The sequence below is a fragment of the Salvelinus fontinalis genome, chromosome 18 (assembly GCF_029448725.1).
Source record: "Salvelinus fontinalis isolate EN_2023a chromosome 18, ASM2944872v1, whole genome shotgun sequence".
In the NCBI taxonomy this organism is placed as follows: Eukaryota; Metazoa; Chordata; class Actinopteri; order Salmoniformes; family Salmonidae; genus Salvelinus; species Salvelinus fontinalis.
In genome coordinates, this window is record NC_074682.1 from 12,215,878 (window position 1) to 12,238,421 (window position 22,544).

General features: G+C 46.0%; 1 protein-coding gene across 6 annotated transcripts in view; it reads left to right on the forward strand.

Annotated features, from left to right (window-relative positions):
* The window catches only part of LOC129814990 (SLIT-ROBO Rho GTPase-activating protein 2-like), a 125,551-nt gene that overhangs the window by 51,469 nt on the left and 51,538 nt on the right, over positions 1–22,544 (forward strand). For 5 of the 6 annotated variants that reach the window (XM_055868203.1, XM_055868205.1, XM_055868204.1 and 2 more), the window contains exon 2: positions 19,961–20,153. In XM_055868203.1, the coding sequence (XP_055724178.1) occupies positions 19,961–20,153 (193 nt within the window). Of the gene's footprint in view, positions 1–18,883; positions 19,026–19,960; positions 20,154–22,544 lie in introns of those variants that run through there. The other variant, XM_055868206.1, reaches the window with a different exon arrangement.

Consider the following 22,544-nt stretch of genomic DNA (forward strand, 5'->3'; position numbering starts at 1 on the left):
CCTTGAAAACAGTCTATCAACAAGGGGACTGCAATCTATGATTTGGTTACCCACTGCCATCAACCATTAATATTAGTATTTCCTGTGCAGAGCCTTGGTGTAGTGGTACCACTCGCTGGCACGTGTCGTATACAACTTTCCCCTATTTCATTTCATTACTGTTTGAATGAAGTGTAAAACCACCCTAAAAATATGTTTAAAAAATATGAGCATACTTTAAATTTCACCCCCCCCCCCCCCCCAAAATCTTAAAGTTACAAAGTCGTTGAATTTTGAGTTTTCACGCGTTCTGAATACACCTGACCTGTCGTTAAAATGTTTTTTATTTTCTACCCTGGTCATAGGCCTAAGCCATGTCAAAATAGGTAGAAATGTAGGAAATGAGCTTCAGTCACCTGCTTCATCAATAAGTGCATCGATGACGTTGTTTCCACAGTGACCATACGTACATTTCCCAACCGGAAGCCATGGATTACAGGTAACATTCGCACAGAGCGAAATGGTTGGGCCTGCTGCTTTCAAGGAGCGAGAAATTAATCGGTACGCTTATAAGAAATCCCGTTATGTCCTCAGATGAACCATCAAACAGGCAAAGCGTCAATACAGGACTAAATCCTACTACACTGGCTCTGACACTCATTGGACGTGGCAGGGCTTGAAAAATATTACGGACTACAAAGGGAAACCCAGCCGCGAGCTGCCCAGTGACGCGAGCCTACCAGACGAGCGAAATGCCTTTTACGCTCGCTTCGAGGCAAGCAACACTGAAGCATGCATGAGAGCATCAGCTGTTCCGGACGACTGTGTGATCACGCTCTCCGTAGCCGATGTGAGCAAGACCTTTAAACAGGTCAACATTTACAAAGCCGCGTGGCCAGGCGGATTACCATTTTTCTCCCTGCCCGAGTCTGTAATACCGACCTGTTTCAAACAGACCATCATAGTCCCTATGCCCAAGAAAGCAAAGGTAACCTGCCTAAATGATTTCCACCCCGTAGCACTCACGTCAGTAGCCATGAAATGCTTTGAAAGGCTGGTCATGGCTCACATCAACACCATCATGCCGGAAACCCTAGACCCACTCCAATTTGCATACCTCCCCAACAGATCCACAGATGACGCAATCTCAATCACACTCCACACTGCCCTTTCCCACCTAGACAAAAGGAACACCTATGTGAGAATGCTGTTCATTGACTACAGCTCAGCGTTCAACACCATAGTCCCCACAAACTCATCACTAAGCTAAGGACCCTGGGACTAAACACCTCCCTCTGCAACTGGATCCTGGACTTCCTGACGGGCCGCCCCCAGGTGGTAAGGGTAGGCAACAACACATCCGCTGATCCTCGACACTGGGGACCCTCAGGGGTGCGTGCTTAGTCCCCCCACCCCTGTACTCCCTGTTCACCCACGACTGCATGGCCGAGCACGTCTCCAACACCATCATTAAGTTTGCTGACGACACAACAGTGGGAGAAGGTCAGATACCTGGCAGTGTGGTGCTAGGACAACAACCTCTCCTTCAATGTGATTAAGACAAAGGAGATGATCGTGGACTAGAGGTTAAGGAGGGCCGAATAGACCCCCATTAAAATCGACGGGGCTGTAGTGGAGTGGGTTGAGAGTTTCAAGTTCCTTGGTGTCCACATCACCAATGAAATATCATGGTCCAAACACACCAAGACAGTTGTGAAGATGGCACGACAACACCTTTTTCCCCTCAGGAGACTGAAAAGATTTGGCATGGGTCCCCAGATCCTCAAAAAGTTCTACAGCTGCACCGTCGAGAGCATCCTGACCTGTTGCAGGTCAGTTGCATTGTTGGTTAAGGGTGTAACGGAATTCGTCCTCCTCATCTGACTGACGAGGAGTAAGAAATGTCAGACCAATGCGCAGCGTGGTAAGTGTCCACTATATTTAATAATCCTGACCACGACAACAATACAAAAATAACAACGTGAATAGAATCGAAAACCGAAACAGTCCCGTAACGTGACACACAGACACGGAAGACAACCACCCACAAAACACCACAGAAAACAGGCTACCTGACTATGGTTCCCAATCAGAGACAATGACTAACACCTGCCTCTGATTGAGAACCATATCAGGCCAAACGAAAAACCCAACATAGAAACACAAAACATAGATAACCCACCCAACTCACGCCCTGACCATACTAAAACAAAGAAAATACAAAAGAACTAAGGTCAGAACGTGACAAAGGGCCTGTAAGTAAGCCTTTAACGGTAAGGTCTACACTTGTATTCGGCACAAATGACAAATACAATTTGATTTGATTTTGAAGTAGCTAAGAGAAAACATTAAACGTAGCCAAAGATTATAGGGACCCCAGGAAACACTTGTCAACACTTTGGTTCCTGCATTGTCACAATAACTCCTCCTGGCATTTTCATTCGTTGTCATATCAAACACTGTATTCAAAGTGGCCACTATTATATTCTAACTGTAGAATTAGAATACTCATTCTATTTCCATGATTCCAACAGTTCACCCAAGTGTTTTGCTCTAAATCACAAGTCAAATCGTAGTTGCAACATTTAGTTAGAAACTAGGCCTAGATTGTTTGCCCATATCGTGCAGCCGTACGTGGCAGTGTGGATAGGATTTATTTTGGGTTGAAGTTGAATTGAACAGTATAAAACAATTAGAATGGAGAAAGACCCATTAAAAACAGGTAGTATGTATGTGTTACCACCCTAGGATCCTGCGCTACCCATAAAGCAAAAAATAAATAAAAAATTGAACTTTTATTATTCAAAAACATAAAATAGCGTCAAACTGTCTTAAAAAAAAAAATACTGTGATATTATATTTTGACCAAATCTCCCAGCCCTACCCCCACCCCTACCCCCCAGTGTGTTCATTGTCCAGGGGCTAGCATGTGGCGGCTAAGGAAGTAGCCTATATGGATCCAGTGTGTGTTGTATAGGCAGCTTTGACCATTGTAGTACTGTACTAGTCCTAGAGTAGTGTTGAGTGTGGATGGGTGTACTACCACCACCTTAGCTGACCTTGAAACCCAGCTACTGCTAATAGGGGGTTAGTGTGTAATGACCTGATCAAGTCCTGATGGTTAAATGGTTAATGTTACACTCAGTTTAATATAGCGGGAGCCAGACGCCAGGTCATACTGCCCGCTGGCAGACATTTGAATGTCACTGCAAAGGGATGGAAAGGAGCGCCAAAGGGTGTGTGTGTGTGTGTGTGTGTGTGTGTTAGGAGGACGCAAGGCTGGCTGAGAGCACTGTGGGTGGATAAGTGCTGACTGGAGAACATTTGTTAGCTCAGTCTGAGTTTTGTGGAAAGGAAACCGTTAACTGACTTCCTGAACAACAGAGTTGTGCCAGGGCTGCAGAGGAATTCACCCCTGCTGGGTAGCCTGCTGCTACCCCTCCCTACTCCTTGCTACCCCCCTCAACTCCTCTCCTCATCCTTCCCGACTCCTCTCCCTTTCCCTCTCTCTTACTCCTCACCCCTCGTCTTCCCCTTCTGTCACCTCGCCCCTCTTCTCTCCACTCCTGTCTTCTCTCAAATCAAATCAAATGGTATTGGTCACATACACATGGTTAGCAGATGTTAATGCGAGTGTAGCGAAATGCTTGTGCTTCTAGTTCCGACCATGCGGTAATATCTAACAAGTAATACCTTATACACACAAGTGTAAAGGAATGAATAAAAATATGTACATATAAATATATGGATGAGCGATGGCCGAACGGCATAGGCAGGATGCAGTAGATGGTAGAGTACAGTAGATACATATGAGATGAGTAATGTAAGGTATGTAAACATTATATAAAGTGGCATTGTTTAAAGTGACTAGTGATACATTTATTACATCCAATTTTTTATTATTAAAGTGGCTAGTGATTTGAGTTAGTATGTTGGCAGCAGCCATTCAATGTTAGTGATGGCTGTTTAACAGTCTGATGGCCTTGAGATAGAAGCTGTTTTTCAGTCTCTCTGTCCCAGCTTTGATGCACCTGTACTGGCCTCGCCTGCTGGATGATAGCTGTGTGAACAGGCAGAGGCTCGGGTGGTTGTTGTCCTTGATGATCTTTTTGGCCTTCCTGTGACATCGGGTGGTGTAGGTGTCTTGGAGGGCAGGTAGTTTGCCCCCGGTGCTGCGTTGTGCAGACCTCATTACCCTCTGGAGAGCCTTGCGGTTGTGGGCGGAGCAGTTGCCGTACCAGGCTGTGATACAGCCCGACAGGATGTTCTCGATTGTGCATCTGTAAAAGTTTGAGTGTTTTTGGTGACAAGCCAAATTTCTTCAACCTCCTGAGGTTGAAGAGGCACTGTTGCGCCTTCACCACGCTGTCTGTGTGGGTGGACATTTCAGTTTGTCCGTGATGTGTACGCCGAAGAACTTAAAACTTTCCACCTTCTCCACTACTGTCCCGTCGATGTGGATATGGGGGTGCTCCCTCTGCTGTTTCCTGAAGTCCACGATCATCTCCTTTGTTTTGTTGGCGTTGAGTGTGAGGTTATTTTCCTGACACCACACTCCGAGGGCCCTTACCTCCCCCTGTAGGCCTTCTCGTCGTTGTTGGTAATCAAGCCTACCACTGTAGTGTCGTCTGCAAACTTGATGATTGAGTTGGAGGCGTGCATGGCCACGCAGTCATGGGTGAACAGGGAGGACAGGAGAGGGCTGAGAACGCACCCTTGTGGGGCCCCAGTGTTGAGGATCAGCAAGGTGGAGATGTTGTTTCCTACCTTCACTACCAGGGGGGCGGCCCGTCAGAAAGTCCAGAACCCAGTTGCACAGGGCGGGGTCGAGACCCAGGGTCTCAAGCTTAATGACAAGTTTGGAGGGTACTATGGTGTTAAATGCTGAGCTGTAATCGATGAACAGCATTCTCACATAGGTATTCCTCTTGTCCAGATGGGTTAGGGCAGTGTGCAGTGTGATTACGATTGCGTCGTCTGTGGACCTATTGGGGCGGTAAGCAAATTGAAGTGGGTCTAGGGTGTCAGGTAGGGTGGAGGTGATATGATCCTTGACTAGTCTCTCAAAGCACTTCATGATGACGGAAGTGAGTGCTACAGGGCTACAGGGCTACAGATAGTCATTTAGCTCAGCTACCTTAGCTTTCTTGGGAACAGAAACAATGGTGGCCCTCTTGAAGCATGTGGGAACAGCAGACTGGGATAAGGTTTGATTGAATATGTCCGTAATCACACCAGCCAGCTGGTCTGCGCATGCTCTGAGGACGCGGCTAGGGATGCCGCCTGGGCCGGCAGCCTTGCGAGGGTTGGCTACGGTGAAGGAGAGTCTTCTCCTTTTTTGGTAGCGGGCCGTGTCGGTGGCACTGTATTGTCCTCAAAGCGAGCGAAGAAGTTGTTTCGTTTGTCTGGGAGCAAGACATTGGGGTCCGCGACGGGGCCCCACTGCTCATCCCTCCTGATTTGATTGTGGAGTGATGTGTGTGTTGTGTTGGGGTGTTTTGGGTGCAGGAGTCCCAGAGCCTGGGGTCATTCTCTTGTTTCTACCCTTCTTTCCCCATATGGAACAGGCTTAAATGGGTGACTCCTAACCAATGTTCTCACCAAACTGCGTGCATGAGCAGACGCCCAGGAGCAAGACTGCTGCGCAGAGCCCAGAAGAAATATCAGCCCACGGAGTGAATAACCAGATTTAACTTCCTGGAGTTTCCCTGTTAGTTAACACTATCAATGTTTCCCTTTACTGTGGCAATTTGTGATCGAATCAATATTAGTTACTTTCAGTGTAGCTTACCAAAACAAAACAAACTATGCAAGAGATTTTGTTGTAGACACAATGCATCAGAGAAGGATTCTATTGGGCAAGACTCAGCCTGTACTCTACACAGACTGCTGCGGCATAACCAATCAGAGGTGCAGTAGGGCTTTACACAAATAGACCATTGCCATATTTGGAACTGTGCCGTTTACTTTGAACTTGGACTGTGTTTACAGCTGTGGTCGTGGGTAGATGCGCTTGTTTTGAGATCATAGCAAGAGCTGCATGTAGCCACGTGTGCACATTTTGTTCATATCCGTTACTAGTTAGTGAGTTATTAGCTCAGTTATAGAGAATTTGCAGTCAGCAATAGGGAATTGATTTCTTCCTGCAAGAGCACAAAACATGTACATTCCTAGACATCTTTGAAAAGCAAGTCAGGAAAATATATATTTTTGTCTTAAAGGGGCAGTGTTGTATTTTGAGGCAGGTGTGAATAATCTAAGTAGCCAACAGGCAGAGGGTAGCATAATTTGTCTGATTCTCTGTAATAATGCTATGGGAATAATAATGCATTTTATTTTCTAAAGTGGTTTCATGCATCAAACAACACAACAACCATTTCAGTCACCTTCTTGTCTGAAGGACAAATTAATAAACAGGTTAATGTCAAGCCCTGCATGTTTTTTTAAGTCTCATGGAATGTAGGTCTACATTGAACACCACACATTGGCTGCTGCTGTAGGCTGAATGATAGAACAGCTATGTCCATGTTAAAATGTTATGCAATGCATTTTCTCCATTGTTTCTGATGGTAGGCCACTCTGGTAGGCCTACATTATGATCAAATAGCCACCTTAGATGACTTGGCCACTGTTAAAACTAACTTACAGCGGGTACAGCATCAGTGTTCACAGTGAACATGTGCTGGAAGTTGCACAGAATTTTCACAACATTCAAGTTTGTGCTCAGCAGCTCCAATAACTTTGAGGGAACATTGATCCTAACTCCCATAATTCAGAGGTCACACACATACAGTGCCTTCAGAAAGTATTCACACCCCTTGACTTCTTCCACATTTTGACATTGACATTTCAAATTCCTTACAGCCTGAATTTAAAGTGAATTACATGTAATTGTTTGGTTACTAGCCTACACACATTACCCCAAAATGTCAAAGTGGAATTGTTTTTTGAAATGTTTACAAATGAATAAAAAATGAAAAGTTGAAATGTCTTGAGTCAGTAAGTATTCAACCCCTTTGTTATGGCAATCCTAAATAAGTTCAGGAGGAAAAATGTTCTTAACAAGTCACAAAATAAGTTGCTTGGACTCACTCTGCGTGAAATAATAGTGTTTAACATGATTTTTGAATGACTACCTCATCTCTGAACCCCACCCATACAATTATCTGTAAGGTCCCTCAGTTGAGCAGAGAATTTCAGACACAGATTCAACCACAAAGACCAGGGATGTTTTCCAATGCCTCGCAAAGAAGGGCACCTATTGGTAGATGGGTACAAATAAAAAAGCAGACATTGAATATCCCTTTGAGCATGGTGAAACTAGGACTGGGTGATATTGCCAAAATATTATATCACGGTATAAAAAAAAAAATGGATGGTATTTGGCGGTATTTTATGTTTTGGAATAATAAAAGTTCTGCATTTGCTTTATGGGTAGTGCGTGATTCTAGGGTGACAACATATACATTATAAGTGATTTTCCATTCTGATTGTTTTATGCTGTTCAATTCAACTTCAACCAAAACAAATTTCAGCATTTGTATAATTTCTGCATTTCCTGCACTAAATTGCAGTGGTGTAAAAAGTATCCAACTGTCATACTTGAGTAAAAGTACAAATACCTTAATAGAAAATGACTCAAGTGAAAGTCACCCAGTAAAATACTACTTGAGTAAAAGTCTAAAAGTATTTGGTTTTAAATATACTTAAGTATCAAAAGTAAATGAAATTGATCAAATGTACTTAAGTATCAAAAGTAAAAGTATAAATAATTTCTAATTCCTTATATTAAGCAAACCAGATGGTACCATTTTCTTTTTAAATTTTATTTACGGATAGCCAGGGTCACACTCCAACACTCAGACATAATTTACAAACAAAGCATTTGTGTTTAGTGAGTCCTCCAGATCAGAGGCAGTGTCAAGTGTCAGTGTGCAGCGGTTAGGACAGAGTCAAGCGCAGGACACAGAACTGAGTAAAAGACGTACTTTACTCGAAAAGAAACAGTCATTTCCACTCAGGGAAAAACACACCAGCTCACAGAAGTCTAGAACACTAAACAAAAGAACAAACACACACATAACCATATGGGAACCAAAGGGTTAAATAGGGAATCAATTATAACGTAATGGGAACCAGGTGTGTACAATCAAGACAAAACAAATGGAAAAAGAAACGTAGATCTGTGGCAGCTAGAAAGCCGGTGACGTCGACCGCCGAACGCCGCCCAAACAAGGATAGGCACCAACTTCGGCGGAAGTCATGACAGGCAGTAGGGATGACCAGGGATGTTCTCTTGATAAGTGCGTGAATTGGACCATTTTCCTGTCCTGCTAAGCATTCAAAATGTAACGAGTACTTTTAGGTATCAGGGAAAATGTATGGAGTAAAAAGTACAGTATTTTCTTTAGGAATGTAGTGAAGTAAAAGTAAAAGTAATCAAGAATAAAAATATTAAAGTAAAGTACAGATACCAAAGAAAACTACTTAAGTAGTACTTAAAAGTATGTGTACTTAAGTAGTACTTGAAAGTATTTTTACTTTACACCACTGCTCAATTGAGATAATTTCCACACTGCCACGTAGGGCTGCACAATCTTGGCAAATAATCTAGGACTTATTTTTAACCAAATTAGAGCAAAACTGTTGGAATCATGGAAATAGAATGACTATTCTAATTCCATAGTTAGAATACAATAGTGGGCACATTGAATGCAGTGTTATTTGAGATGACAACAAATTAAAATGCCAGGGAGGAGTTATTGTGACAGGGTAGGAACGAAAGTGTTGATAAGTGTTTCCTAGGGGACCCTATAAGCTTTGGCTACATTGCGTGTTTTCTCTTAGCTACTTCATGTAGCTAACATATTCTTGCTTTGTATATTCCTCTTTGATTTAGAAGATACTGTTGAACAAACACCATGCTGATTTAGGACTACACCATCACTGGTATTATCAGGCTGTATTAGCTAGCTACGTTTGCTCTGACTCAGCACATTTATTAGCTAGCTATTAGCATTAGCGGCTAACAATTACTGTCTCACAAGATTTAGGGCAACTTGCTAAGAAAAGACAAACTAGCTGTTTGCTGATGTAAGAAGCACAAACTAATAGTGTAATTATAGAATGCTAGTGTATTTATATTAAGAAGTAAAGTGAAAACAGCATGGTTGTCATCAACATTGTTGCATGTGCTGCATTGACCTTGCAGACTGAACGCAAGTGTCTCGTGGTTGAGGAACATCAAATGTGCTCCTTGAGTGACAGGGGGTGTGACTAGGTCTCGGTGGAAAGTGGCATGGAGAGAAAAAGCAGAGAGAGATGACTCAAGTAGCAAAGTAAACTATAAAAATGTACATTTACACATCAAACATTCAAATACCGGTATAGAAGGTAAAGTAAAAACCCAAACCGGTCCGTGCATCAATACCGGTATATCATAAAATACGGTATACCGCCCAGCCCTAGGTGAAGTTATTAATTACACTTTGGATGGTGTATCAATTCACCCAGTCACTACAAAGATACAGGCATCCTTCCTTACTCAGTTGCCGGAGAGGAAGGAAACCGTTCAGGTGACTTTAAAACAGTTACTCCACAATACTAAGCTAATTGACAGAGTGAAAAGAAGGAAGCCTGTACAGAATAAAACATATTCCAAAACATGCATCCTGTTTGCAACAAGGTACTAAAGCACAGGTGTCAAACTCATTCCACGGAGGGCCGAGTGTCTGCGGGTTTTCGCTCCTCCCTTGTACTTGATTGATGAATTAACATCACTAATTAGTTAGGAACTCCCCACACCTGGTTGTCTAGGGCTTTATTGAAAGGAAAAACCAAAAACCTGCAGACACTAGGCCCTCCGTGGAATGAGTTTGACACCCCTGTACTAAAGTAATACTGCAAAACATGTGGCAAAGCAGTTAAACTTTTGGGCCTGAATACAAAGTGTTATGTTTGGAGCAAATCCAATACTACACATTACTGAGTACCACCCTCCATATTTTCAGTGGTGGCTGCATCATGTTAAGGGGATGCTTGTAATAGGAAAGCCTGGTTCAGTCTGCTTTCCACCAGACACTGGAAGATTATTTCACCTTTCAGCAGGACAATAACCTAAAACACAAGGCCAAATCTACACCAGAGAAACTTACCAAGTGTCCGAGTTACAGTTTTGACTTAAATCTACTTGAAAATCTATGACGAGCCCTGAAAATGGTTGTCCAGCGATGATTAACAACCAATTTGACAGAGCTTGAAGAATTTTGAAAAGAATAATGGACAAAGGTTGCACAATCCGGGTGTGGAAAGCGCTTAGAGACTTACCCAGAAAGACTCACAGCTGTAATCGCTGCCAAATGTGTTTCAACAAAGGAAAATAAGGAGCCGATACTGGAAAAGGGGGACACAATTGGAAATTGAATGTCAATGATAAAGCTCACAATTCACGCCTCCCGTGTGCTTACAAAATATACACAAATACAAATTTAAGCGTTAGTAATCCATTCGTTAGCTCAATAAAAAGACAATGTACACACTTCCCATCTCCCTCCAAGCCCTGTTGATTTCTACTGTGTGTTTGAGTGTGTATGTCTGTCACTATGTGTGTGTGTGCTAGGGTTGCTACCCCTCTGAGGCAGCATGGTGGTGCCAGCCACAGTGGTGGGGATGGGAGACTTTGTGTGTGTGGGGGGGCCAGATCAGCACTGGTCAGCACTGTCTCTTTGGACACACAATAGGGAGAGTGCTGGGTCAGCCCAGAGAGAGAGGGATAGAAAGCAATGGACAGAGAGGGGGGGTGGTGGAGGGGGGGGGGGGGGGGGGGGGGGGGGGTTGAGTGGCAAAGCAGGGCAAAGCACACAACAAAACACATTTACGTCAGAGGCAACAACATACAGTAGGACTAATTTTGGCATCAACCACCCGCCAATGGAAGAGAGAGAGAGAGCGAGAGAGAGACGGGGTGGATGGAGGGATAGAGGGCTGTATCGTCTGCTGATCTGACACTGGTTCTGTGGTCCAGTCAGCGCTGACCTCGCTGCAACAACAAATCGAATCAAATGTTATTGGTCAAATACACGTGTTTAGCAGATGTTATTGCGGGTGTAGCGAAATGCTTGTGTTTCTAGATCCGACAGTGCAGTAATATCTAACAAGTAATACTTAACAGTTTCACAACATATACCCAATAAACACAAATCTAAGTAAAGGAATGGAATTAAGAATATATAAAAATATGGACGAGCAATGTCAGAGCAGCATAGACAAAGATACAGTAGATTATGATAGAATACAGTATATACATATGAGATGAGTAATGCAAGAATAGTAAACATTATTTAAGTGACTAGTGTTCCATTTATTAAAGTGGCCAGTGATTTCAAGTCTATGTACTGTATATGGTAAGCAGCCTCTAATGTGCTAGTGATGGCTATTTAACAGTCTGATGGCCTTGAGATAGAAGCTGTTTTTCAGTCTCTCGGTCCCAGCTTTGATACACCTGTACTGACCTCGCTTTCTGGATGATAGCGGGGTGAACAGGCAGAGGCTCGGGTGGTTGTTGTCCTTGATGATCTGTTTGGCCTTCCTGTGACATGGGGTGCTGTAGGTGTCCTGGAGGGCAGGTAGTTTGCCCCCAGTGATGCGTTGGGCAGACCGCACCCCCCTCTGGAGAGCCCTGTGGTTGCGGGCGGGGGCAGTTGCCATACCAGGCGGCTATACAGCCTGACAGGATGTTCTCAATTGTGCATCTGTAAATGGTTGTGAGGGTTTTAGGTGCCAAGCCACATTTCTTCAGCCTCCTGAGGTATAAGAGGAACTGTTGCGCCTTCTTCACCACACTGTCTGTATGGGTGGACCATTTCAGTTTGTCAGTGATGTGTACGCTGAGGAATTTGAAGCTTTCCACCTTCTCCACTGCAGTCCAGTCGATGTAGATATGGGGGTGCCCCCACTGCTGTTTCCTGAAGTCCACGATCATCTCCTTTGTTTTGTTGATGTTGAGTGAGAGGTTATTTTCCAGGCACCACACTCCCAGAACCCTCCCCTCCTCCCTGTAGGCTGTCTCGTCATTCTTAGTAATCAAGTCTACTACTGTTGTGTTGTCTGCAAACTTGATGATTGAGTTGGAGGCGTGCGTGGCCATGCAGTCATGGGTGAACAGGAGGAGGCTGAGCACGCACCCTTGTGGGGCCCCAGTGTTGAGGATCAGCAAAGTGGAGGTGTTTTTTCCTACCTTCACCACCCGGGGGGCGGCCTGTCAGGAAGTCCAGGACCCAGTTGCACGGGGCGGGGTTGAGACCCAGGGTCTCGAGCTTAATGATGAGCTTGGAGGGTACTATGGTGTAGAAGGCTGAGCTGTAGTCAATGAACAGCATTCCTTTTCCTCTTGTCCAGATGAGTTAGGGAAGTGTGCAGTGTGATTGCGATTGCATCGTCTGTGGATCTATTGGGGCGGTACGCAAATTGAAGTGGGTCTAGGGTGACAGGTAAGGTGGAGGTGATATGATCCTTGACTAGTCTCTCAAAGCACTTCATGATGACAGAAGTGAGTGCTACTTTTGTTCAGTTACCTTTGCTTTCTTGGGTACAGGAACAATGGTGGCCATCTTGGAGCATGTGGGGACAGCAGACTGGGATAGAGAGAGATTGAATATGTCGGTAAACACACCAGCCAGCCGAGGAGAGCCCGTCACTAGGATTAACACATCGGCTGGTAGACTACGCTACAGGAGACGATGTAAAAATGAACGTTGCTAATCTCTTCACTATTCAGCTAGTCTATTTGAATCTCCTCTCGTCTTGATAACTTCAGTCTTCCTTACTATGAGTGTCCCTAAGGAGGCACCATGCTGTAGACTGTATACAGGATGATTGTCCTGACACACGCGCACGTGTGCAGACACACACTAACACACTTAATCCAGCTCTCCTCTCACACACCATTGGGTGTTACCAAGGTAACAGTGATGATGATGATGGAAGTGATAGCTCTCCTCCATCTCCCTTCTCTCCTTTATTTTGGAGCTTCCTTTGTGTGTGTGTGTGTGTGTGTGTGTGTGTGTGTGTGTGTGTGTGTGTGTGTGTGTGTGTGTGTGTGTGTGTGTGTGTGTGTGTGTGTGTGTGTGTGTGTGTGTGTGTGTGTGTGTGTGTGTGTGTGTGTGTGTGTGTGTGTGTGTGTGTGTGTGTGTGTGTGTTGGCAGCTGCTCTCTAATGGCTCTTGTCCTGCTTTACTTATTCATGTCCATGTTCACTGTTGCTGCAGAGATCAGCATTCATGCATCCTCTCTCTCGCTCTCTCTCTCTCTCTCTCTCTCTCTCTCTCTCTCTCCTCTCCCTCTCTCTCTCTCTCCCTTTCTCTCTCTCTCTCTCTCCCTTCCTCTCTCTCGCTCGCTCTCTCTATCGCTCTCCCTTTCTCTCTCTCTCTCTATCTCTCTCTCTCTCTCTCTCTCTCTCTCTCTCTCTCTCTCTCTCTCTCTCTCTCGCCTACTCTACCGCTCGCTCTTTTGATTTTGTGGGTTCATGATCCTTTGAATCCTCTCCCTTTCTGAAACACAGCTGCATCCCTAGAGTGAGTGAGAGGTCTCAAAGCAGTGAAAGTCCACACACACACATTGTGGTTTGGCGGTAAGTTGTTTTCCCCTCTCTGTAAGCTCGTTAACTTGCCTCGTCAGAACGAGACACTTTTCCTCAACTCGTCTGAGCCCAGTAAGAGGAAAAGTCACTGGCTGGACTTTCTATTCTACCAATAATTTCCCCTCCAACACTTAATACTACTGAAACTGGATCTCTTCCTCTCTCTATTACCTCTCCCCCTCTACTTCTCCCTACATCGCCTTCTCCCTCTCTCTCTCTCTCTCTCTCTCTCTCTCTCTCTCTCTCTCTCTCTCTCTCTCTCTCTCTTTCTCTCTCTCTCTCTCTCTTTCTTTTTTCTCTCCCTTTCTCCCTTTCTCTCTCTCCTTCTCTCCCTCTCTTTATCTCTCTCTCTCCCTCTCTTTATCTCCCTCTTTATCTCTCTCTCCCTTTCTTTTTCTCTCCCTTTCTCTCTCTCTCTCTCTCTCTCTCTCTCTCTCTCTCTCTCTCTCTTTCTTCTCTCCCTTTCTCTCTCTCTCTCCTTCTCTCCCTCTCTTTATCTCTCTCTCTCTCTCTCTCTCTCTCTCTCTCTCTCTTTCTTTTTTCTCTCCCTTTCTCTCTATCTCTCCTTCTCTCCCTCTCTTTATCTCTCTCTCCCTCTCTCTCTCTCCCTCTCTTTATCTCCCTCTTTATCTCTCTCTCCATTTATTTATCTCTCTCTCTCTCTCTTTATCTGTCTCTCTCTCTCTCTATATATATATATCTTTCTTTTTCTCTCCCCCTCTCTCTCTCTCCCTCTCTTTATCTCCCTCTTTATCTCGCTCTCTCCCTCTCTTTATCTCTCTCTCAGTAAGAATGTGTGTGTTTCTCCAGTATTAGTGTGGCATGTCTGGAACTAATAGATTCCACCCTGCTAAAGAATCTTATTAGAGAACAAAACCTGTGATCCAAGGCTCTAAACCACACACACGCACGCACGCGCGCACGCACGCACACACACACCAGCAAGTATCCCCCTCCACAGGAAACCCAGGTGGTTCAGTCCATATGATATAGGCCTAAGCAGAAAAACACTGACTGGAAAGTGTGCAATATTTAATTCATTTTAAGGAATAATGGTCAAATGTGCACGTTGTAGCAATAGCCTAGGTCAGCTGTAGAAACAGCTGCTGTTCTTTCCTCTCCTCTACCAGAACCCACCCCTCTTCCTGGAGTTGTTTTGGTACAACCCTCTCCCCCTGTCGTCCCGGCAGTGAGCCGATCCTGTTGACTTCCTGTCTCTCTCCCTGCTCTTCCTGTGTGTGTGGGATGAATGGGGATATTCTTCAGACACCCCGTCTCCCCTCCGTCTCCCAGCCTACGTTGGAAAAACCTCCACTCTTTTATTCTCTCATTCTGTTCCATGAGAGTTGTGAGGACAATAGTATGAGCTCACAGCCCCGCCGACCTGCAGTATCACTCCCTCCAGCATGGAGACAAAGACATGGCCTCAAGGCAAAACACTGGTCTCCACTGAGAAAAACAGACACGCACACACACACACACACACACACACACACACACACACACACACACACACACACACACACACACACACACACACACACACACACACACACACACACACACACACACAAGGCAGAGAAAGCACAGGCTTTTCTTGAAACAGCTTTTCCAGGAATAGCCTTAACTAACGTATCCGTTGTGAAGTTAGCCTGCCAGGGGGTTGGAGTACAGGAAAACAGGCCACGGACAGGTCTCCTCTCCTCACAGGACAACCTCCGCTTGTGGCCTTGGTTAGAAAATGCCTTGCGTGTGTGTGTTACAATAGACTATCCTAACTATATCCCGCTGTGTCTGTGTGCGCAAGTGTGCGACTGTGTGTCTACGTTTTGTATTTTCAGACAGACTGTGTGTGTGTGTGTGTGTATCTGTGTGTTATTGAGTGAATTCCGTGCTGTGCCCACCAGTTCTCTGGCTGGACAACCACTCTCCATACTGCCGCAGTGACTCACATCAAAACTATATGCAATCTGTTGTGGGTGGTGGGGATTTTACTTTGTTTGCAGCCTATGTGTTTACTTCTACCAGAAACACTATGGTGTGTGTGTGTGTGTGTGTGTGTGTGTGTGTGTGTGTGTGTGTGTGTGTGTGTGTGTGTGTGTGTGTGTGTGTGTGTGTGTGTACGAGCGGGGGTACATCTTGTCTCTCTATCCCGTAATGAAAGCAGACAAATCTGAAGGTGGCGCTTCCAGGAGCCGGCTGTGCCGCTGTCGTGGCAACCACCGAGAGTGACAGATGGGCCAGACAGGAGTGTTGGGTCTGTGTAGGCCTGGTCGAGCTGCTCTTGTCCTGGAAGGACCCTGATGAAGACACGAGTACCAGTTTCCAAAAGATGTGTAGGACAAGTAACTGCGCTGTAGGCCGTGCTCTTTCTACTGGTCCAAGAGTTGTGTATACGGCCAGAGGCATGGTCAGGTAGCCGTACTACAGATGTACCTGCGCCCCAGGCTGAATGTGTCTGCGTGTGTGTCCCTTACAATGCAGCTCACATGCTGTAGGCTGAGCTGTTGACCTACTGCTGCACCAGGTACATCTGTAGTACGGTAGATGAACAGTGTGTGACTGCACTACGCTGTAAAGGGACCGAGCTGTTTCCTATGGGTCTATTCTTCCATGCGCTTTTGGTTGTCCGTGTACGGCTGTGCTCGGCTTCTGTACCAACTGGGGAGCTTATCAGGATTCTGGGGTCCAGTCTGGTCTGGAACAATTATTTTAGCTCTCCCTCTTCCCCCTCTCTGTCTCCACCCTTCCCGTCTCCCCCCCTCTCTCCCCCTCTCTCTCTCCCTCTGAATAAACTCACTGTAATCAATAATGGATGTGATGATAGGGGGAGAGTTGCCTCGTTCTGCCTTTGTTTCTCTGACTATCCCTCCCTCTCTCTCTGTGTGTCCCACTTTCTCCTTCTCCTCCCCCCACAGGCTCTCCTATTTTCCCTCTAACCCCTCCCTCTCTTTATTTCCACCTTCTATTTCAGCAGGCTTGTCTGTCAGAGACAGCATCACCGTGTCTGGCCCCGCCTCCTCCTGCCGTCCCAGGTTCCTCATTGGACAGATGGCTACCTGTGGGTCGCCTGTCTAAACACATCCACATTGTTTTGTCTGGCGTGGTGTTGTTGTGTCTGCTGTAGTTAGCCTAGGTGTTTGAGTTCTTAGTTTGTGTGTGTGTGTGTGTGTGTGTGTGTGTGTGTGTGTGTGTGTGTGTGTGTGTGTGTGTGTGTGTGTGTGTGTCTGTGTGTCTGTGTGTGTGTGTGTTCAATGTGTTCCGGTTCAGTCTATTTGAGTCCTTCTCTGTGAAACACTTGTACACCCTCCCCGACCCTCAGCTGCCACCATGTTGCCCACAGTACAGCCTTGACCCAGTCTTACCTCAGGAACGCCCTGTCACCTCTCTGCCTACTTCGCTGACTCGTTGTCTCTCACACCCTACTTGTGAGCAGACAACGTGAGCATACGGTTGTTGCTTTGGGATGGTAGAACATGAGAGTACTACTGTAGGCTTATATCGGGCCCAGAGAGCTCTCATCACAGCAGAATCCCATTGCTCTGAGTGCTTTGCGAGTCCTGCTCAGATGTGGAAAGTCTGACAGAGGGGTCAGGTACCGGGGACTGGGAACGTTTTCTGAGACTGGACTGCTGATCTCAGTTCTGTGAATGTGTGTGTGTGTGTGCGCGCGCGCGCGTGCGTATGCGTGCAAGCGTGTGTGTGCTGAAGAGAGAGCTGTCACTATCAGTAAGGTGTTGCAGGGGTAAAGTCATGCCCCCTATTACATCAGTTAAACCCCATGACACCATCATTTTAACCACCACCCCTCCCCTTTCTCCGTCCCTCCCTCCATGCCCCGGCCCATCCCCCTCCTCCCGTCGCACCGTTCCACCATCCCATCCCTGTCTCTCCTCTACCTTCTCCTTGACACGCAGAACATCTAGGTGGCTGGGGATGCTGTGGTCTCGGTGTAGGTCCCCTTGGCGCGGGTTCTCTCGGTGCAGGTCCTTCAGGAGGGGGTCTCGCTGGTCTGGGAGGGGGTCTCGCTGGTCTGGGCGGGGTGTCATTTGCTCTGTTGCTCCTGTGTGAAGTGCTGGGGCTACGATTGAGGGTGACGTCCTTCAGGGTTCTGGCAAAAGTTGGGATTGCTGCCTTGTATAGGTGGACCTGGCTGTAAAGGCTGGTCAAGTCCAGGGTGGAGTGGTGGGCCAGGTAGACATGAGGTTTTGAGGCACAGTCTCGTGAAAGGCTTGCGTTCACCCCCTGTATGGTGGCGGGGTATTTTCGTGGTAGCACTTGCGGAAAGTGGAATAGGCTTTTTCAATTCCTCCCTTGAGTGCTGTGGCCACCCTTTCCTGCTGGGCCCTCAGGTCATTTGTGTGCACTCTCTCTCTCTCTCTCTCTCTCTCTCTCTCTCTCTCTCTCTCTCTCTCTCTCTCTCTCTCTCTCTCTCTCTCTCTCTCTCTCTCTCTCTCTCTCTCTCTCTCTCTCTCTCTCTCTCTTGTCCCCCTTCTACTGTTTCTCTCCATTTCTCTTCCCCTTTCCCTCTTATTCTTCTATGAGTCTTTTCTCAGTTCTCTCTATTTTTGTATGAAGCCGAAATAAGTTGTGCAAGTCATTTGGTATGTATCTGGTTTGCCTGTGTTGTGTGTGTCTTCCTGTTGCATTGTCTGGGTAATTACAGGCCAAAGTGTGTGTGTGTGTGTGTGTGTAGTGTGTGTGCTGCATACAGGCATGACAATGAATCATTTCCCGTCATTCAAGATGACACAGCCAGCAAACAGCAAATTACTGTACACAAACAGCAGACATCATTCAACACACAACACAGACACATGTAGACAAAGGCTGCAAGCCAAACTGTAGTACACACACACACCTGCCTTATTACACACAGACCTGTGTGTCTGCATCATGTACTGTAACTAGATGATGTCATTCGAAGGCAGTCTACCCTCTAATCAGCAGAGAATGAATATCAAGATGGGAGGCTGCAGTGTGTGTGTGTGTGTGTGTGTGTGTGTGTGTGTGTGTGTGTGTGTGTGTGTGTGTGTGTGTGTGTGTGTCTGTGTCTGTGTGTGTGTCTGTGTCTGTGTCTGTGTCTGTGTCTGTGTCTGTGTCTGTGTCTGTGTCTGTGTCTGTGTCTGTGTCTGTGTCTGTGTCTGTGTCTGTGTCTGTGTGTGTGTGTGTGTGTGTGTGTGGGAGGGAGGGAGGGAGGGAGGGCATAGCTTTCAGACAGAGTTTACAGTCAGACAGATAGTTGTAAATCCCACTTCTCTTTGTGGCTTTGTGAAACTGTCCTCTCAGCTGTAAGCGGCAGAGCAGAGCAGAGTTGCTGAGAGTTAGTGTCAGACAGTGGCCACACTCACTCAGGCTCAGCAATATGGAAGCTAAAGCCATCCGCTTCATATACAGCAGGGGGTGTAAAGGTAGGACACAAACAACGGTTTATGTGTGTGTGTGTGTGTGCGTGTGTGTGTGTGTGTACAGTTTTGGGTGTGTGCTTGTGTGAGCGCTGATCGTGTGTGTTATTTTAAGACTGAGGGGTTCATAGAATCTCAAGCCCTCTTGTCTGCCAGGCAGCTATGAGAGCATAGCATTAGTCTGTCATCTGTCATCCCTAATCCAGTTTCGCATCATGCGTGTGTGTGTCCTCAAGACTTGAAATGCTGCCTTCACATTCGCTCAGGATCCTCTGCTTGGCATGGCCTCAGTCTCTCTCTCTCCATTCAGTGTGTGTGATGCCTTACTCAAACACACACACACACACACACACATACATAGCAGGGTTTCCGTTAGTAAAAATGTGGCACTCTACAAATTAGCCTGTAAAGTTGTAATAAAATAAAGTAGACCAATGTTCCTATAACAACATGAAATGTTTTATTGAAAAGTGAAACATTGACCGCTGCGTCTTCAGCCCTGCAATAAATCATCTTTAGCCTAGAAAAACAGGTCGCCTACACAATAATAAAACAACTTCGGAATAGAATATTTGTTTAATATAATAGACTATTTGTATGAATATTATTTTTGAAATACAATCTAGGCCTCTCTAATTTATTTTAGACTAGGCATTAACATTTAAATTAATTAATTAAATAGGTGGTTAAGGTTTGGCAAACGGCTAGGGTTAGCTAAAAAAAAAAGACACCTTTTGACGTTAATTTGACAAAAGCTGGATCCCTTCTCGCCATGACCGGGCCAGCCCCCCCCCCCACTCCCATCAAATCCGGTATGTAAATAAACGAAATTCGTTAAGGCCGGTTCACTGTGAGAGAACTTGTTTTACAATGCTCCTGTGAAACGAGGACTGCGCCACGCATTTCTGAGCCTGTTCTCTAACCCCTCCCTTCCTGTGTAGAGATCCGTGCCCAGCTGGTGGAGCAGTTGAAATGTCTGGACCAGCAGTGTGAGCTGAGGGTGCAGCTGCTGCAGGACCTGCAGGACTTCTTCAGGAAGAAGGCGGAGGTCGAGATGGACTACAGTCGTAACCTGGAGAAACTGGCCGAGAGGTTCCTTACGAAGACACGCAGCACCAAGGACCACCAGCTCAAGTAAAATACACACACGCGCATACACAGACGCACACACACTACCCCTCTGTCGGTGCTGTTAAGCCAGCGTTGCGTAGACAGCTTAGGGAGATGTGAACTGATATCATCTGAAGAGGGTTTGACTACAGAGAGAGAAAGAGAGAGTGAGATCATGGCCTGGTCATCTCTGGACAGAGTGAGGGTTTCCCCCTACTGACCCAGATGTGTGTGTGTGTGTGTGTGTGTGTGTGTGTGTGTGTGTGTCCAGGCAGTGCAGGGTTATCCATCACTCATACACACTCAGTAGTGCTGGGCTTGGTGTATGCCTCTTAAACTGTCTCCTCGTCTGCCTTCTCACCACACTGTCACGTCAACACTAGGAATATTTACATGGAGCAACATTGACTTGAATTTACACTCATGTCTTCCTTTGTGTGTGTTTGTGTCCTTTTGTGTGTGTCCTCGTGTGTTTGTGTGTCCATGTGGGTACTTGTGTCCCGTTGCCAACAATGCCAGGTGGTGATTTTGTGCTCGGAATACTCTGCAGCACCTTGCAGTGTGTAACCTTGCCCAAAAACACGGACACACACACACACACACACACACACACACACACACACACACACACACACACACACACACACACAGCAGAACAGTGATTATCTCTCCCAGCGTGACACCTGGTTCTATAATTCCTCCTGTTGTGTGAGAGGAGAGGAGAGGTTGATAGAAGGGGAGCGGAGAGAAGAGGAGGGGAAGAGAAGGAAGGAGTGGAGAGGAGAGGAGAGAAGGGGAGAAGAGAAGAGAGGAGAGAAGAGGAAAGGAAACACCCTTCAGGTCTTTTAATAATACCAGTTCTCAACACTGTGATATGACAGGGAGAACACATTAATAACATGGATACACAGCCAGTGGATTAGAAGGAAAGATTGAGGCTCACTGTCGGCGCTGTTTGAGTGTCTCGTGGCCTCCCTCACCAAAGCGTCTGGCCGCTGTCAGATCCTCTTCCTGTCTAAACCCATAATCCTCTGCTGTAATGTGTGGCGGGCCGCTCTGCTCTACACCACGCTGAGCTGTGATGGGTATGGGACGGCCTGATGACAGCACACGGTTCTAAGAGTAGTACTATAGTAATAACAGCACTAGGAGTAATACTAGCAAGCCTGGTACGGTGGACAGTGATTGGGGAAGAAATCGTTACAGTTACATATCGGGATATTATTTCTGTCGATATATCGTATCGTTTTGACAATAACGCAATATTATTTTTGCGCTAGTCGGCTGTACCTGCACCAAAACGCCAGTATTTTTCCTTCATAGCTTGTTCTCCATTTTCTTTTTAAATAGGGAACCAATTAGTTTTCGTCACTTTTATTTCCATGTCTGATCAAAACTCGTTTTCCCATGACTCTCTCTTGTCCCTCTTCAGCAGACATATGGTGAGAAATCGCTAATAAAATCACAGTATCGAATCGCCATACATATAGAATCGTGTGAATCGCAATACATTGTGATACTTATGTATTGTCCTTGGCAATTTCCAGCACTACGGTATGACAGGCACACACATACACACCTTGGCGAGTGACTGAGTTGACTGTGTGGACATGGAGACATCTGAATTTGAGCCAGTTTGCCACAGCAGGAAAATAATCCTTCAGCAACAGGAAATGTGAATTATTATGTGAATTCTAATGAATGGTCCACTTTTTGTCAGGGCTGATACATTTTCCGTTAGGGCAAATCAAGTCTGACATTTTAAATTACAAACTTTAAAAGCCTTTTCGAAGTTCACCCACTATAAGTTTGCATTTCCTGCCGTGCAGGAAAATTCTCAGCAACCAAAGTGTGATCAAATGAACGTCCTACATCTGTAGGTCTTCAGGGAAAGCAAGCTGCTCTGAACTTGTTTAACTGACTCGAGCTAAACCTCCTCTTCTGCTTTTCTCCTTTCTCTTTTACTTCCCTTTTTGTTCCCTTTTCGTTTCGCTTCCTCTTTCTTGTTGTCCATCTTGCCATGTTCCAGCCAGTCACACTCTTCCTGAAATAGATGATCTAGTAGAGGTACAGGGGGACTTTTCCTGGTGAAACACACACGATCCCCACGTTGTGTTTGTGTGATCAATATCCTGTCTGTTTGTGTCTGGACTTCCAGACTCAATCACACCTCCGCGGAGATTACATGTCTCCTGCAGACAGCACGCCTCCCCTCTCTGATCGATGCTTGGGGCGAGGAGTGTGGGGGGAATGGAGGAAGGAGGAGAGAATACTACTGTTTCGTCAGCATCTCATATTTGTCTTGCCCCCCCCCCCCCCCCCCCTCCCTTACTCTCCCACCCCTCTCTATCGCTCTTTCTACCCTCCTCCCTCTCTCTCTTCCCCTCCATCCTGCTCTCTCTAACAACTGCTCTT